Source organism: Haliotis rubra, unplaced genomic scaffold, assembly GCF_003918875.1.
Source record: "Haliotis rubra isolate DU_JTF1 unplaced genomic scaffold, ASM391887v1 Scf957, whole genome shotgun sequence".
Lineage (NCBI taxonomy): Eukaryota > Metazoa > Mollusca > Gastropoda > Lepetellida > Haliotidae > Haliotis > Haliotis rubra.
The window spans coordinates 99,614-115,572 of NW_025767698.1; the positions used below are offsets into that span (position 1 = coordinate 99,614).

At 38.9% G+C, this 15,959-nt stretch overlaps 1 protein-coding gene and 1 pseudogene across 1 annotated transcript; one reads left to right on the plus strand and one right to left on the minus strand.

Annotated features, from left to right (window-relative positions):
• Positions 1–448: 448 nt before the first annotated feature.
• LOC124265022 (transmembrane protein 19-like) lies at positions 449–7,265 on the minus strand. Its single transcript, XM_046699804.1, has 6 exons — positions 7,116–7,265; positions 5,874–5,984; positions 5,071–5,208; positions 4,087–4,341; positions 2,833–3,048; positions 449–1,226 (listed from the first exon to the last, which is right to left on the minus strand). The coding sequence occupies exons 1-6, from the start codon at positions 7,201–7,203 to the stop codon at positions 1,060–1,062; spliced, it is 975 nt and encodes a 324-aa protein (XP_046555760.1). The 5' UTR covers positions 7,204–7,265; the 3' UTR covers positions 449–1,059.
• A 178-nt stretch (positions 7,266–7,443) lies between these two features.
• LOC124265021 overlaps positions 7,444–15,959 on the plus strand; it is a 126,340-nt pseudogene continuing 117,824 nt past the window's right edge.

The following is a 15,959-nucleotide window of genomic DNA, read 5'->3' on the forward strand; positions in this document are numbered from 1 at the left end:
CAGTGATAGACATCATCAGAATCGACCCAAAAAATAGAGATAAATTGAAAGATGGTCAACCTAGTCAACTAGGTCATGCCTGTACGTCTCATCAATTAAATCTCCTCTTTCGACTGTCACAAGCTACTCGAGATCATTTCTAACCTGGATTCCTTATTGCTAGAACATGTGTCAACAGGCTGGTGGAATGATGACAGACTAGTTCATTCACACATGTCTAAACTGGTAAATTACATGTGGATCACTCCTTTATGAAATCTTTAAATTTGCAATGGCAAGGGTTGATCCAGGATTTTGGAGAATAAATCATGAAGTCGAGAAAGAAGGTTGGGTCAGGGAATTTGTCCCCCCTTTTGTTGAACATAAATTATGAAGTCCAAAGGTTAGGGGGAAATGTTCCTCAGGAAATTCGTCCCCATCCTCGTCCAACATGCATCACTTTACTGAAGTTTTACTGATTTACTGAAGCTCTAAACTTCAATTTTGGTATAAATTGCAACTCAGAGATGACATTAACAGAAACAATTAGTCTCTGAAAATATATAAATTTTATAGAAACAAATAATTCCAACAAACTTGAAAAGGAGAACCAGTGAAATAGGGGCTTCAGTCTAAACCTGAGGAAATTTAGACTTGCTTCAGTTTTTGAAAGGGCTAGATGAGAGGTAAAATACTGTGGTTCAGGGACAGTGAGACAGACTAGCAGGACAAGTTATGCACTCGGAGGACTTGTGAACTTAGATGACCAGGGCAGTAGATAAGGTGACTAACATAGAAGTTTTGAGAAGGAAAGCATGACAGAATAGATCAGAGGGAATTGCACAAGCTTATGTAAATACTAAATCAGTGGTAAGAAACCTAAAACACAATTCATAAAATCAAATCAATCACAATGAACACACATAAAACCATTTTGTAAACAGCTGAGCAGTGATACTGGGCCAATGATGTAGATAGCGATCATGTGACATTTTACTTCGACATTTGGTCAAGATGGTCAGTCTGGATAGACACAGATCCTCATCATGATTATCCCATGATTTTTAAGGGTATCCAACATCATGTGGCCTGCAACCACAGATGCCAGGCAATATAAGGGGAGATAACTCCAGTGAGGAGTGAAGAAAGGAGGTTGACGCCATGGTTGTCAAGGACTGCGTATCCACTGATGTGTTCTACATGAGGGCCTGGATGTTCCACGATGCATGCTCGCCGATGGTCGTATCCTGTGGAGTAACATCAGAATAAGGCTTAACTTGCTTAAGACATGTATGAGTGAGTGAGGTTTTCGCGTACGCTTTTAGCAATATTCCAGAAATATCACTCGGGGACACCAGGAATGGGCTTCAAACATGTGGGGAATCAACCAGGGACTTCAGTGTGACGAGTCAACGTTTTAACTATTAGGCTTCCCACGCCCCGTATATATTAGAGGTAGATTGATATAGTGAGGCCATGATGCGATATGTATACATGAGCTATATATGTAATAATTGATTCAAGTAACAAAACACACCATCCCTACAGATTTTGTCTTTTCAACCATGCCTGATCCTATATATGCATCAGAGCTACAGATAACCTTTTGGGTCATTGAGTTATGTACTCGCTTGTGTTCATCTCAATTGGGTATCCTAATTTTCCTTTGAGTAACCAAATAAATTGTACTCGCCTCACTCAAACTTAATTGGGTATTTTGCCATTTTCCATTAATTCAAAAAATATAATAAATTTTAAATGATAGCATTTGTTATTATATTTGATCTGTAATATGAGAAACAATAAGTAAGACTGCAAGTTGTCAAGTTCATGTCCTGAAACAGAACCTCTCAATATACCTCAGTTATTTTATCTATCCACCAGTACGCAAGCTATTTGACATTTGTGTGTGTACGCATGTAAGATCACATTTATTGAGTATTTACAAAAATTCAAGCGTACTTGTATTCAATAGCCTTAATAGGAATTGAGTTTTCACACAAATATTTGTGTAATTTACGCAGAAACGCAGTCTATCTACCTCTGATGTGTGATGCTAAAAGACCTAGAAGCGTAATCTAGGTGATCTGGGAATTGAACCAACAATCGCAGTTTCCTTGCATGCCTAAGGGGCATAACTCTGCACCATGAATTGCTATGCTTATGACACCTGTGTTCCTTTCCATGATTGATTTCCCTCATTATTACACACTGAACCATGTTTATAACACAGACTTGTAATGAACTGTTCATATATTTCAGCCTCTTGCCGTAGGTCATGGTAAAGATCTGTGTAACTAATTACACTTACAAAGAACAATAAATAGTACTTCCTTTTAGTTCATTACAACAGTAGTTCATTGTTTGTCATACAATCTGATTCTGGTTTCTGGCATCAACCACTCTGGGTCCAAGAGTAAATATTTTACCTGAGAAATGAAGATGAGGGACCAGTAAGGAATCACAGACACTTGCTGTAGGTGATAGTAACTGAAATGCACAAATAACTGGCTCCTTTTATTGATATAAAGAACTAAAATTAGTGGCTCCTTTTAGTTCAATATAACCAAAGTTTACCATATACCCTGCATTATGATTCTGGTTTGGATCCAAGCATCTCCAGCCAACCCCGAGTCCCTGCATGCATGTTTTACCTGAGAACTCAAGTAGAGCATCTAGTGGGAATCACAGCCAGTTGCTGTTGAAATGCATGTAACGACTAAAATCATATAGAACTAAAACTAACAGTCCATTTTAGTTCAATACAACGGTAGTTTACTGTATATCATGCTTTATGATTCTGGTTTGGATCAATCATCTCAGCCACCCTCGGTGCCTGTGTGAATATTTTACCTGAGAACTGAAGTAGAGCACCAAGGTAGGAGTCGATGACAGACCCCACAAAGCCTGCCAAGGTGGAAAGGAGAACAATGGGCCACTGAGGAGGGCTGTCACTCAAGGTCAGTTCTGAAGAACACAGCAACAGCGCCACATAGTAAGCCACGCCAACAATAAACCCTCCGAACATGCTGCTTACGGTTCCAGTAAACGTCACGCCACCATTAGTACCTGCAAAACATATCAATATGATACCAAAAACAATAAGATACCAAAAACAATATAACATCAAAAGGATTGATAGAGCAAATCAATCCTGCAAAACATATCAATAAGATACCAAAAACAATATGATAACATCAAAAGGACTGATAGAGCAAATCAATCCTGCAAAACATATCAATAAGATACCAAAAACAATATAACATCAAAAGGATTGATAGAGCAAATCAATCCTGCAAAACATATCAATAAGATACCAAAAACAATATGATAACATCAAAAGGATTGATAGAGCAAATCATAAACATAACTAAAAATATATTTGAACAACTGCTTTATTACAATTAGGAGCTATGTTTCTGTGTATGTTCTAACACTGTTATGAATTAAAAAAAAATACTTGATAGAACCTACACATAAACATTGCTCCATGGTTATGAAGAACCTGTTCATCCTATATTCCTTGTCTGCAACTTCAAAATGTCTCTCTGAAGAAAATTTTCAGGCCTGATCTGAACTTATTAAAACAGTTTCAAACCACTTGATGTTAGAGTATGTGTGATGTTAGTAATTTTAACTTTTACTGTGTATTATGTGGTGGCGTGTGGTCCTGTGGTCCTGTGCACAGAGCTCAGGTCACGAATCAGTTGAAGTTAAGCAACGTCGAGCTCGGAGAGTCCTTGGATGGGTGACCGTGTTTGACAGCTTGACTCCTGAGAGTTTCCTGCCCCACAACGAAGCACATGTAATACATGAGGTCTCACCTTAGGCTAGTGAGTTTGTTCAAAATTGCCTCTGTTCACCCAGCAGAAAATGGGTACCTGGTTGGATAAAGCCATGTGACTATAACCTTCCAGCGCCTAACAGGTTATCCGGGGTAATAATCATCAGATTCTGATTAAGAGCTGCAAGCAATCACTTGGTATTTGGAGACTGTGCGCTATAGAAGATGACTCATTATTATTATACGGTAAACATAGGCATTTCTTACTTCGAATAGCTACTAAATTGCCATAGTTTAATAAAGGATGTGTCTTTCAAACTTGCCTCTAGGCACTCTGCGGAAGGTGGTCACCAGCCATGGTTTGGAGTGACCGAACACTGTGCCAACTTCGGAGGCAAATGTGTCTCCACAGCAACAAGCCAGTGATCCCAGGACACCGGCAGCCCACCATGTGGAGGAGTATCTTCTCGAGAAGTCAAATGTCTTCTCTGCACAGCCAACTTCCAGGAGGTACAGAACAGAAAACAGTGAGGCAGCACCTCCATTACACAGAACCTGCAGCCAGTTTCTCTGGCCACCTGCAACACAAGATACATGCGATAACACGATACATTCCTAGACACAAGATACATGTCTTAACACAAGATACATCTTGTCACAAGATACATGTCTAGACACTAGATACATGTCTTAACACAAGATACATGTCTTAACACAAGATACATGTCTTAACACAAGATACACATGTCAGAATGCCTCATTTGGGGACACTTGTCTCAATGTCTCATTTGGCCACTTGTCTCAATGTCTCATTAGAAAACACTTGTCTCAATGTCTCATTGAAGGACACATGCCTCAGTACCGCAGTAGAGGACACTTGTCAGAATGCCTCATTAGAAAACACTTGTCTCAATGTCTCATTAGAGGACACTTGTCTCAATGTCTCATTAGAGCACACTTGTCAGAATATCTCATTAGAGGACACTTGTCTCAATGTCTCATAAGACAACACTTGTCAGAATGTCTCATTAGAAAACAGTTGTCAGAATGTCTCATTAGAAAACACTTGTCTCAATGTCTCATTAGAGGACACATGTCAGAATGCCTCATTAAAGGACACTTGTCAGAATGCCTCATTAGAGGACACTTGTCTCAATGTCTCATTTGGACATTTGTCTCAATGTCTCATAAGAAAACACTTGTCTCAATGTCTCATAAGAAACGCTTGTCTCAATGTCTCATTAGAAAACACTTGTCTCAATATCTTATTACAGGACACTTGTCACAATGTTCCATAAATGTCTTACCTTCTTTGTAATCTTCCTCTAATTTCTTTTTCTGACGAGCTCCTAGTTTTGTAACCTTTGATCCTGCCACGAAGAAAACCAGCAGAGCAGCAAAGAAACACAGACTGCTGAGTGTCAAGATGAATCCAACTAACAACCCTGGAATCATAGTGGTTACTATGGTTACATAAAATAATTAACAACATACTGCAAAAGATGGATAATTTTTTCAGTTTAACATGACTGAGATGAATTCTGAGACAAATGTTGCGTATTTCAAATACAGTGAAGCCTCGTTAATCCGGACGGTTGCGTTTCTCAGTAAATTCGTCCGGATTGCGAATAGTCCGGACTACTGAATCAAGACCCAAGTTGCTTCCCTAAGAATTACAAAAACGACACGAATCTGGATAAAACAAATAAGCATTTAATGTAAAGCTTAATTTATCACATCAATAATTTTACCGAGTGACATCCGCATGTTGATCCGACGTGTCTGATCACGTCCTGCCTCAGCACAGGTGAGGTAATGTCTAACAAGCGTAACAACATCGCCGGGCGGTGTTGTTACGGTTCGTGAACACGACTTACAGCGTCCGGACTGTGAAGCAATTTACTGTTTATTTTACTGATTGGTGACAGCTACTTACCGTCCGGTTCCGGGAAACCGAATTTCCGGATTATCGAGGCAAATTATATAGGCATAGATTGGTAACAAGCTGAAATCGCCCGGGAGGCGAGACATCCGGATTATCGGAGTCCGGACTAACGGGGCTTCACTGTACTTATGAATTCTGTGTATCCACAGGAAGGAAGTACCATACCTGCCACGGCACCAGACACATCCAGACTCCCCTTCCTCAGCCCATACAATGCGATGAGAACTGGAGCAATGGATGCTGCTAACCACCTCCATGGGGCTGGGGCCGCATAGTCTGTAACCATGGTAACAATACATTAGCAGGAATTATTGTGGTTACAGATGTAGATGTAGGTACCAACTTCTTTTACCAGAGACCATACACTGAGGGACAGGCCCCAGGGGATCATACACTGAGACACGTACTGTACTGCTTTCCTGGCAGCTGGCACAATGCACAGATGCTCTTATCTCAGGACTTTATTAAAAGTGTTTTCATAAACTGGTGTGCGTGCTATAAATACGCTTCCACCGTCTATGTTTAGCACACAAACTCCCTACAGGCTTATTCAATGACAATGCGTATAGAGATGACCAAACACTGAGAGGGCATTAAATGCACATTCGACCCAGCAACAGTTTGATGTCACAGAACATTGAGTTTAGTAACAAAGTTTCACAAATTACGACATAAAGGTATTGTGATGTTTTTGTAAAATTTGTGGTGCTGAATTCTAAAGGTAGGCCTAGAGACCTTCTTCCTGAAACTGTGGAAATCTAGACTTGCCACAAATTCTCGACTAGCATGGTCCTTCTTGGATATGTTTGTTTCAGGGTCTGTATGACAGGTGAGGTGAGGTGAGGTGAGGTGAAATTGGGCTTTACGTCGTGCTTGAGAATATTTCGCTCATATGACGACGTGCATGCGTGTGTATGTGCAGCTGCTTGTACTAGCCCACTGAGATACCATGCCGCATTGAAGCATGAATACCCCACCCAGACACATTATACTCACTCCGAGCCGACCAGTCCTTGTTGTACCCATTAATGCCGAGCACCAGGCAGGGACCAACAAGTACCATATTTTAACGTCTTTTGGTATGACGCGGTCGGGGATCGAACCCGCGACCTTCCGCTCTCCGGGCGGACGCTCTAACCACTGCACCACGGAGGCGGTCTGTCTGTATGACAGACTAACACTTTATGACTATGAGTACATGAGGATAAACTAGACAACTAAACCAAAGATTGAAGAAGCACGAGAAATCAGCGAAGCACAAACCACAGCTGGGGCCGCCAATGAGCTGATTACTTATCCTTGATCGTTTTGCATGCAAGTGTTAGAAAGTTGCACAGTGACTGAGTGAGTCCATCGTGTGAGTCTTAGTGGCGGAGGAAAGTGAATAAGATATAAAAATCGTCCAACCTTTGTTGATTGTCTGATAGAACAGACTGATTAACCAAAACATTAGGCTAGCGGGAATGACGACAGCCAGTGATAACGCGAGAAACATGACATCATACTTCTCAAGAAATACACCAACAACTAAAGTCAGCCATTTTTATAAGGTCACAGGTCACGTACAAGATCTACAAACAAAGAAACGTTACACAAACTTAATTAAAGCTATTTTAATGCCGCTTTTAAAAAATACAACTGCTGTATCATAGATGAGCAATAACTTGGCCATAGTAATTTCTGCAAAGCAAAAACTATCATTAAATTGTGTATGCTGCCAGCGATATGGAAGAGTCACATGACAATCTATTTTTAGCAAGTCATGTGATTAGTGTCACATGAAAGCCGGATGAGAGTACAAGCAGAAAGGTGGCAAGGTAAGGCGGCGATGCATCAACTCACGTTGTAACAGTAGATAAGGCTTATTTGAGGGGTGCATGTAAACGTAAGAGTCATATGATAGCGTGAATGATAATCTTGTCTAGAGTCAAGTTGGTTATGAAACCAGAACCTTTCAGCGCTCAGACATTTCGAATTAGGGCTGAAGTTCTACAAAGATGTCTTGAATTTTTTCTCTTCATCCACTTGCTTGCATGTGGTTTTTGGTTTAGTACCTAGTTGACATAACATGTCTTTTCGTTTAGATATATCTTCAAAAACAATTTCACTAATTTTTATGATCACATGGATTGGAGGGTCGTATTTCACCGGGTATCTCTCACAATCACCTGAAACATTTGTGTTTATCCAGAAACACTTCCTTGTTTGGTTTAGTTTCAAAATGATAAGCTCACACTAGGTTGCAAATTTGTGGTTATCCAGTATGTCGTGTTTATGTTATTCGGATATCTATCTCTAATTTCCTTATTACATACCCACATTCCCCATTTTTTTTTGTTTCTCTTTTTGTTGAAAAATGTCATGTGATTGTGACTGCATTAAATTGATAATTCTTGGAAACCTCAGTGCATACTTTTCCATGAAATGTCATGTTACCATATAGTACCAAAAGCATGTGACCCTAGTCACCGCCGATCCCACTGGCGCCACAGGAAGTTGACACATGCTCAGGCTAAAATGATTAATCACTAGAGAAGCTGTTCTTGGAAATTAACTGGTGGCAGATATGTTTATCAGAAAATAAGGCACTTAGGAGGTGCTACATTTGGGGCTAGAGGTGAATTGTCGGTGGTTATCTTGTTGGCATACTGACTCATCTGAGAAGGGGGTGGTGGCGGTGGGGTGGTGGCGGTGGGGTAGCCTAGTGGTTAAAGTGTTCGCTCATCACTGAAGGCCTGGGTTCGATTCCCCACATGGGTACAATGTGTGAAGCCCATTTCTGGTGTCCCCCACCAGGGTATTGCTGGAATATTAGTAAAAGCAAACTAAAACTAAACTCAATCACACACTGTGAGAGGAGGGTGGCGGGGTAGCCTAGTGTTTAAAGCTATGAAACACACAATGCTATTTTAGAAAGTGGTCAGATGTAACATATGTTATATTTGGGATTACACTTTCTTATTAAAGTACAGATTCTAGTACATGTGGAAGCTGTGGTGACTGAGTGGTCTAGGCGTCTGACTTTGTGTGCTGGCGATTAGGTGCCTGACTCTGAGGGTGTGGGTTCGAATCCCGGGGTGGGACTCAACCCCAAAAGTACTAGAATCTGTACTGTAAGAAAGTGTAATCCCAAATATAACATATGTTAGTGTTTAAAGCGTTAGGTCATCGATTCTTCACATGGCAGTGATTGAAACAGAGCGGAATTTGTGTGCCATGGTACAGTAAATATATAAACAGCATGGATGAAACATTTTTACAATGCCCTGGCGGCACATCTAAATTCATACAATAATACTCTTCATCATTCATTTAATGGAAAATGCAATTCAAAATAGTCAACCAAGAAATATGATTTGTGGCTTGAATGTGACCAATGCTGAACTATATATTCTGTGGAATCCTAGGTTGTGCCGTTGACAGGGATGGTAAACAGAGTCACTTGTTCTTCTGTCATGGGGTAAACCAGAAACCAACAGAAAGTGATGAACATTTGGTGGCTCCTATAGTCCGTTTGGCTCAAAATCGGACCGATGAATTGCAATCTAACTCGAAAACTAATAAACATAAAATACTCAATGAAACACTGATCATAATGAAAAAGTCAGACCAACTCTGTGAGGTTTTTGCAGAATTTATGTCCTAAAATTAAAAAAGTTGTTTTACAAACTATCATTAAAATATTGACACAGTTCACTATTTGTTACGAGGGAGGAGTGCAGAGAAAGGGACAGCCGGGTGTGCGAGAAAGGCTGGAGACGGCATAGCACAGATTAATGAATCAATAACTTTGTCAGCACTTGTGCACATGCTTCTCTAACACCTGGCTGTCCCTTTCTCTGCACTCCTCCCTCGTAACAAATAGCGAACTGTGTCAATATTTTAATGATAGTTTGTTAAACAACTTTTTAAATTTTAGGACAAAAATTCTGCAAACAAAGCACAGAGTAGGTCTGATGTTTTGATTATGATCAGCGTTTCATTGAGTATTATATGTTTATTAGTTTTTGAGTTAGATTGCAATTCATCGGTCCGCTTTTGAGCCAAACGCATTATAGTGCTGGAAATCATTGTTATGTTCTAAGTTTAATTGGTTCAGCAAAATTTTTTGACATACTGATTTTCACAAAGGCACACCTAAATTATCTGTTTGGTGCTCTATGGCAGCCTTTGCAAAAATTGCATTTCTGTCACTGCATGGGTACAATTTGATCGCTGTTGTCTCCCCTGTCATTTCCTGGAATATTGGACCCGTGAAGATCAGGAGTAGAATTGGTCTTCAGCAACCCATGCTTGCCACAAAAGGCGACTATGCTTGTCGTAAGAGGCGACTAACGGGATCGGGTGGTCAGACACGCTGACTTGGTTGACACATGTCATCGGTTCCCAATTGCGCAGATCGATGCTCATGCTGTTGATCACTGGATTGTCTGGTCCAGACGCGATTATTTACAGACCGCCGCCATATAGCTGGAATATTGCTGAATGTGGCGTAAAACTAAACTCACTCACTCACTCTCACATCAGAGGAAGTCTTTTGTTTTAATACATTTGGCAATCATATCTTAATGTGAATAAGAAGACAAATAAGAATGAAAAGAAAATTCAATTTATAATTTTCACTGCGAAGTGTTCATGTAAATGACAGTATGTTAATGAATTGCTCAGGTGTGAAAAGCCTGCTTGTCTTGACCCCGCCATTCCTGAAATAGAGTCGGTCACATTGTTTCATTGCATGTTGGGAATAAGTATTATGATGGTCTCCAAACGGCCATTATCATGATTATTACCTCATAATATATATTGAATGGGAGCAAAAGGAGGAAAGCCATAATTTCAAGGACAATGTGTTGTAGCTGACTACCAGTGTACCACTCGCTAGGTGTCATGTTAAATGGAGATTAAGAGACAAGGTACTACAGGGTGGTGGAGTAGCCTGTTGGTTCAAGCGTTTGCTCGTCACGACCCGAAGACCTGGGTTCGATTTCTCTCATCGGTACAATGCCTGAGGCCCAATTCTGGTGTCCCCGTCGTGATATTGCTGGACTCAATCAATCAGTCACAGGGCACTTCAAATGTTTATTATGTTGTGGTTACGTTTTGATGATATTTATCCAAGATCAGTTCTATGTCTTCATGGATAGAAGACATTCTAGACACAGAAAATAATTTTATCTGTTGTTGAAATAGATCACATCATCATGATGATCAGACAAAAAAAAAATGCATGTGCATAGTTACAGTGTTATCAGTGAAATTACATGTCCCGTTATTATCCAGGTTAGAATAGGTCTTCAGCAACCCGTGTTTGTCGTAAGAGGCGTCTAATAGGACCAGGTGGTCAGACCCACTGACTTGATTAATGCATGTTATCAGATCCCTGTAGCTCATGATGTCGTCAGTCACTGGATAGTCTGGTCCAGACGTGATTTATTTACAGACCACTGTCACACTGCGTGTGGAAAAAAAATGAGTACAGCGTTAAACAAAACTAATCCATTGTTTTTATAATACTTTTGCAACTTTGCTAGTCTGAAGCACAAGTCTAGTTTGTGTTCATTTTGTGAGTTCAGCATTAAGTTAAAATAATTTTTTCTAAAATGTAAAAGGGATGCTAAGAGCCATACTTGAAGTCTCAAACATTATTAGCATAGACCATTAAAAACAGAATGAAGTTTTGTAGGATTAATACCAAAGTATGACAAAGGTATCTCCAAATGTAGAGAGAATTCTGAAATATATAGAGGATATTTGATGTATCTAGTGAAATATCATATCAAAGTGTTGGTATGGTTATAGGACAAATAATGTAGTTTATTATTACCTCACCAGAACAAACATAAGGTATGATTTAAGCTACCAAATGAAAACTAGTTGTATGTGAATGTTTGCAGAAGCTACATGATTTCTAAACTTGGTATGCTAGTTATAATTAATTCCGTATCAACACAGAAAATGTTTTTTGGGTATTGTATCATTGAATGATCAATGTATCGTTTCATGCTTGCTGTGTACCCATCAAAAAGTTTAGACTCATAAAGCACTCACTATATGTTATTTGTATTTGGTTACATCGAAGATGAAATAGTAATATGCAGATGAATTGCACCTGATGCTTCAAAAGTAAAAGGTTCTATCATGTGGATGACACTTTGTTTCAATTTTGTTGAAATACTGAACTCATGACAATAATTCAATGTTACTTAATATGTTTTACACACCAACATAAACTCATGTCTGCTAGTGTTGGGAATTGGTTAAAATCTCATAAATGATGATTGGTTCATTACAACCCATCGATCATCGAAAATAATTGGTTTGCATCATTTATCAAATTTTCATGTTATGTTTATTAATGCACACAATTAAAAAACAACAAACACATTAACCCCATGTAGTTAGTGTTTTTTTGGGGTAAATTGCACAAAATGCATTTGAAAATTTCACATCTTTAGAGTATGACTAGCATGTTAGGAACATAAATTTCGATAATTTCAGTCATGACTTGGAATGAGCTTGTAGTGCTTACAACCTTGTGAAAAATATTGTTAATGCAAACAAGTGTTCCAAAATTGTTTGTGGTCAATTGTGAGAAAACATGATTGAATGCTTGGTCGTTTAGTCACTGTGACCAATATTCGATTATTTCAATAAGTCGGACCACCACTAATGTCTGTTAATTGGGTCAGGTGAATTTGTTGCCCGCCCAGTGTTCCATAACTTGTGGTAGAGTACTGTGTTCAAGATTTTACTGTTTTCTTAGGCCCAAATTAGTGGCTACAATCATTATTTCATTCAGACGTCCAAACTTAGTCTGTGAGTCTGAATAAAATAACTACTGTAGGAATTTGCCCTGGGTACCCACAGTCCGTTTGGCTCAAAAGCGGACCGATGAATTGCAATCTAACTCGAAAACTAATAAACATAACCATGATAACATACTCAATGAAACGCTGATCATAATCAAAACATCATACCCACTCTGTGAGGTTTTTGCACGTTCACAGACAAAGTTATTTATTCATTAACCTGTGCTGTGCCGTCTCCATCCGTTCTCTGAACACCTGGCTGTCCCTTTCTCTGCACACCTGGCTGTGACAAATAGTGAACTGTGTCAATATTTTAATGATAGATTGTTAAACAACTTTTTTATTTTTAGGACAAAAATTCTGCAAAAACCTCACAGAGTGGGTATAATGTTTTGATTATGATCAGCATTTCATTGAGTATTTTATGTTTATTAGTTTTCGAGTTAGATTGCAATTCATCGGTCCGCTTTTGAGCCAAACGGACTATAATTTAAAATCATGAATAAATCTAGGTATGGGTGTATGAAGAAGAACCAGTTTTTACCTGTGAATGTAAAATGTTTTTCAAAAGAACAAGATATGATTATATTTTTAGCAACAGGTTTGCATTATTTAACAAGTGAGGAAAAGTTATGCTCCTTTCAACAAATATTTGTTCAAAATGATTCCTTCAGGAAGTATACTCATGCCAATAATGGTTGGCAACCTCTTCAAGTTTTTTAATTGGCGAGGGGTTGTAGGGTGGAGGTGTGTGTGGGGTTGGGGTGGGGAGGGGGATGACAACCATTATTGGCATGAGTATATTTTCCTGATAATAAGATTAATAACGTGAATAAAGCCGAGTTGCTAACTGTATTTAGATTAGTACAAACATGCACTGATAAATATCATCCGTACCTGCCAGCTGTATATAGTTTTAACTTGAGCTCAGGAAGCTCTTTGAGCATATCCCTGTGGACGTGGAAAGGCTTTATAAATGGCCTATTATTATTATTATTAGAAAATGACAATATCTATCAATGTTCTCCAAGAGACAAAACCGAGTAGGGATTACCCCTTTGCATGATATATTGTGATATGAGTTTGTGTATTGCAATATGTATTGCAATATATTGCTGAAAGTGTAACACGTGGGTTAAGGTAATTAAATTACTGTTTCCTTTCTTCAATTTTACCTAACTGGCGGGTTGTGGAAATCTCTGCATGGGTGTGAAACAATGCCACTGGCCTTTGTCCGATGTAATTGTTCAAGAGATCAATTGAAAATGTTTCCAAATAGAAGATTTCGCTCTAAAGTTTGTAACGCGACAAAAAGCGTCTGCAGCAGCATCCGCCATTAGGTTTGTTTATCCTTACGGCGAGTGCCGGTACCAATCTATTTTTCTTATTTATATGGTTTAAAAGTCACACAAATGCAATTATATGACCAATAAACATTCTCAAAACTATTAATGTATAATAATATAAAGGAAATACAAATGTTATTAGAAGTTTTGAATACATCACGAAAATTACCGATCATATCGGGAGAACCGGTTCGCGAAAAGTGTACCGCAATATATCGTATTGGGAAGTTCGAATTGCAATATAGCAGTTAAGCGGTATTATCGCCCACCCCTATTTGTGGGTGATGACTGTATTTAAGAACTTTGCTTTGTCATTTAGTTTGATTTCGTATATTTTATTTCTGAATTATCCTGCATCCAGATGAAGCCACAAAGCCAGGTTCATTGTAAATTTCTCCCTTTCTCAGTTTTTCTACTTGTCCTTTGTATAACCATGGTCACTGTGAGTTGCGCTATGTGAGACATTGTTTCAAGAGATGTGCGGTAGAAACCGATTTTTGTTTGTTGCTTAACGTCGCACTCACATTTTGTGAGTCACAATATTCCAGCTGTATGGCAGTGCAGGGGTGGAAATAAGTTTTAAAATGCTAGTGTACTCCGGTACAGTTGCACATGTAAAGTCACTTGCCCTGATTATTTTCCAACTATACCAACCGTTTTCTTGCTGATTTTTTAAATAAACAACATAATAACATTGGAAAGTCAACTGGACAACGGTACAGTGTGATATACAAATTTGCTTGCCCGACAGAAAAAAACACTGGACTCGGACGTCGGGCAATGGGTTATTTCCAACCCTGCAGTGCTCTGTAAATAATTGAGTCTGGATCAGACAATCCAGTGATGAACAGCATGAGCATTGATCTATACAATTGGGATGCGATGACAGGTGTCAACCAAGTCAGTGAGCCTTACCACCCGGTCCCATTAGTCGCCTCTTACGACAAGCATGGGTTACTGGAGATCAGTTCTAACCCGGATCGTAAACCAATATACCATGATATGAAATACAAGTGATTATATATCACTCTTTGTTTGCAAAATATCAGGAATTGTGTTTTTCAAAATCGCGAAGTTTGCCGAGGAATGCTGTGAGTGTGATGTTTTTCAAGATGGTGGTGTAACAGAACTCTACAGCATGTGCCTTCACACAAGGGGCGGTGGGGTAGCCTAATGATTAAGTGTTCATTCATCACGCCGTATACCTGGGTTTGATTCCCCACATGGGTACAATGTGCAAAGCCCATTTCTGGTGTCCTTCACCTTGCCATTGCTTGAAAAGTGCCATAAAACTTAAACTGACTCACTCTCTTCACAAAAGCATAAATGTGAACAAATAGGTCAAGACTTGCGATGATTTGAAATACTCATGCTATGGAACTGTATAAATGCTGTAAATTGTTCATTATAAGAGTTCTAATTGAGCCTGATATATATATCTAGTACATTAGTACGGTAATTGAATTATTGAAACCAGTCGCATGTAACAAATAATAGATATCATAAACATTGTCGCAGGAGCATGAAAATGAAATATATGTCTTTCTTTATAAATTACCCAATTATTTTAAGGTGTCACATCTTTTTTTAAATCATTTAGATCTTCATCTTGCTTGAAAACTTTACATAAATGAGAACAATTGACGGGATGAATTGAAATATGTTTTTTTTATAACAATTGAAAAAACGAACAACAGTTATCTATGATTAACAAATTGTAACTATGTGCAACCAGTTTACTGTACATAATGCGTCTCTTTCTTTATCTGTCATGACATAGAAACATCCAACCAAATTGGTTCATACCAATTTATAGATTAAAGAATGGAAATTATATGTTTTGTGCATATCACAATGCATGATTATGAATCATTATCATGATTATTGTAATAACATATGAGTTTTTCTTATCCTGACTCATGATCTTTTGCTTATCTCCCTTTCCCTTGCGAATGGTAGTGGAACACTTGAATCCCTTGAAGTTCCCGAAGCGGACGTAAAAATACACTCACCCACGAGTTACCTCCCTTTTCCCGCGTAAACAGTCATGTGACCAGCCTTACTTGTCACTCTCTCCCTTTTCGCCCAAGTGGATG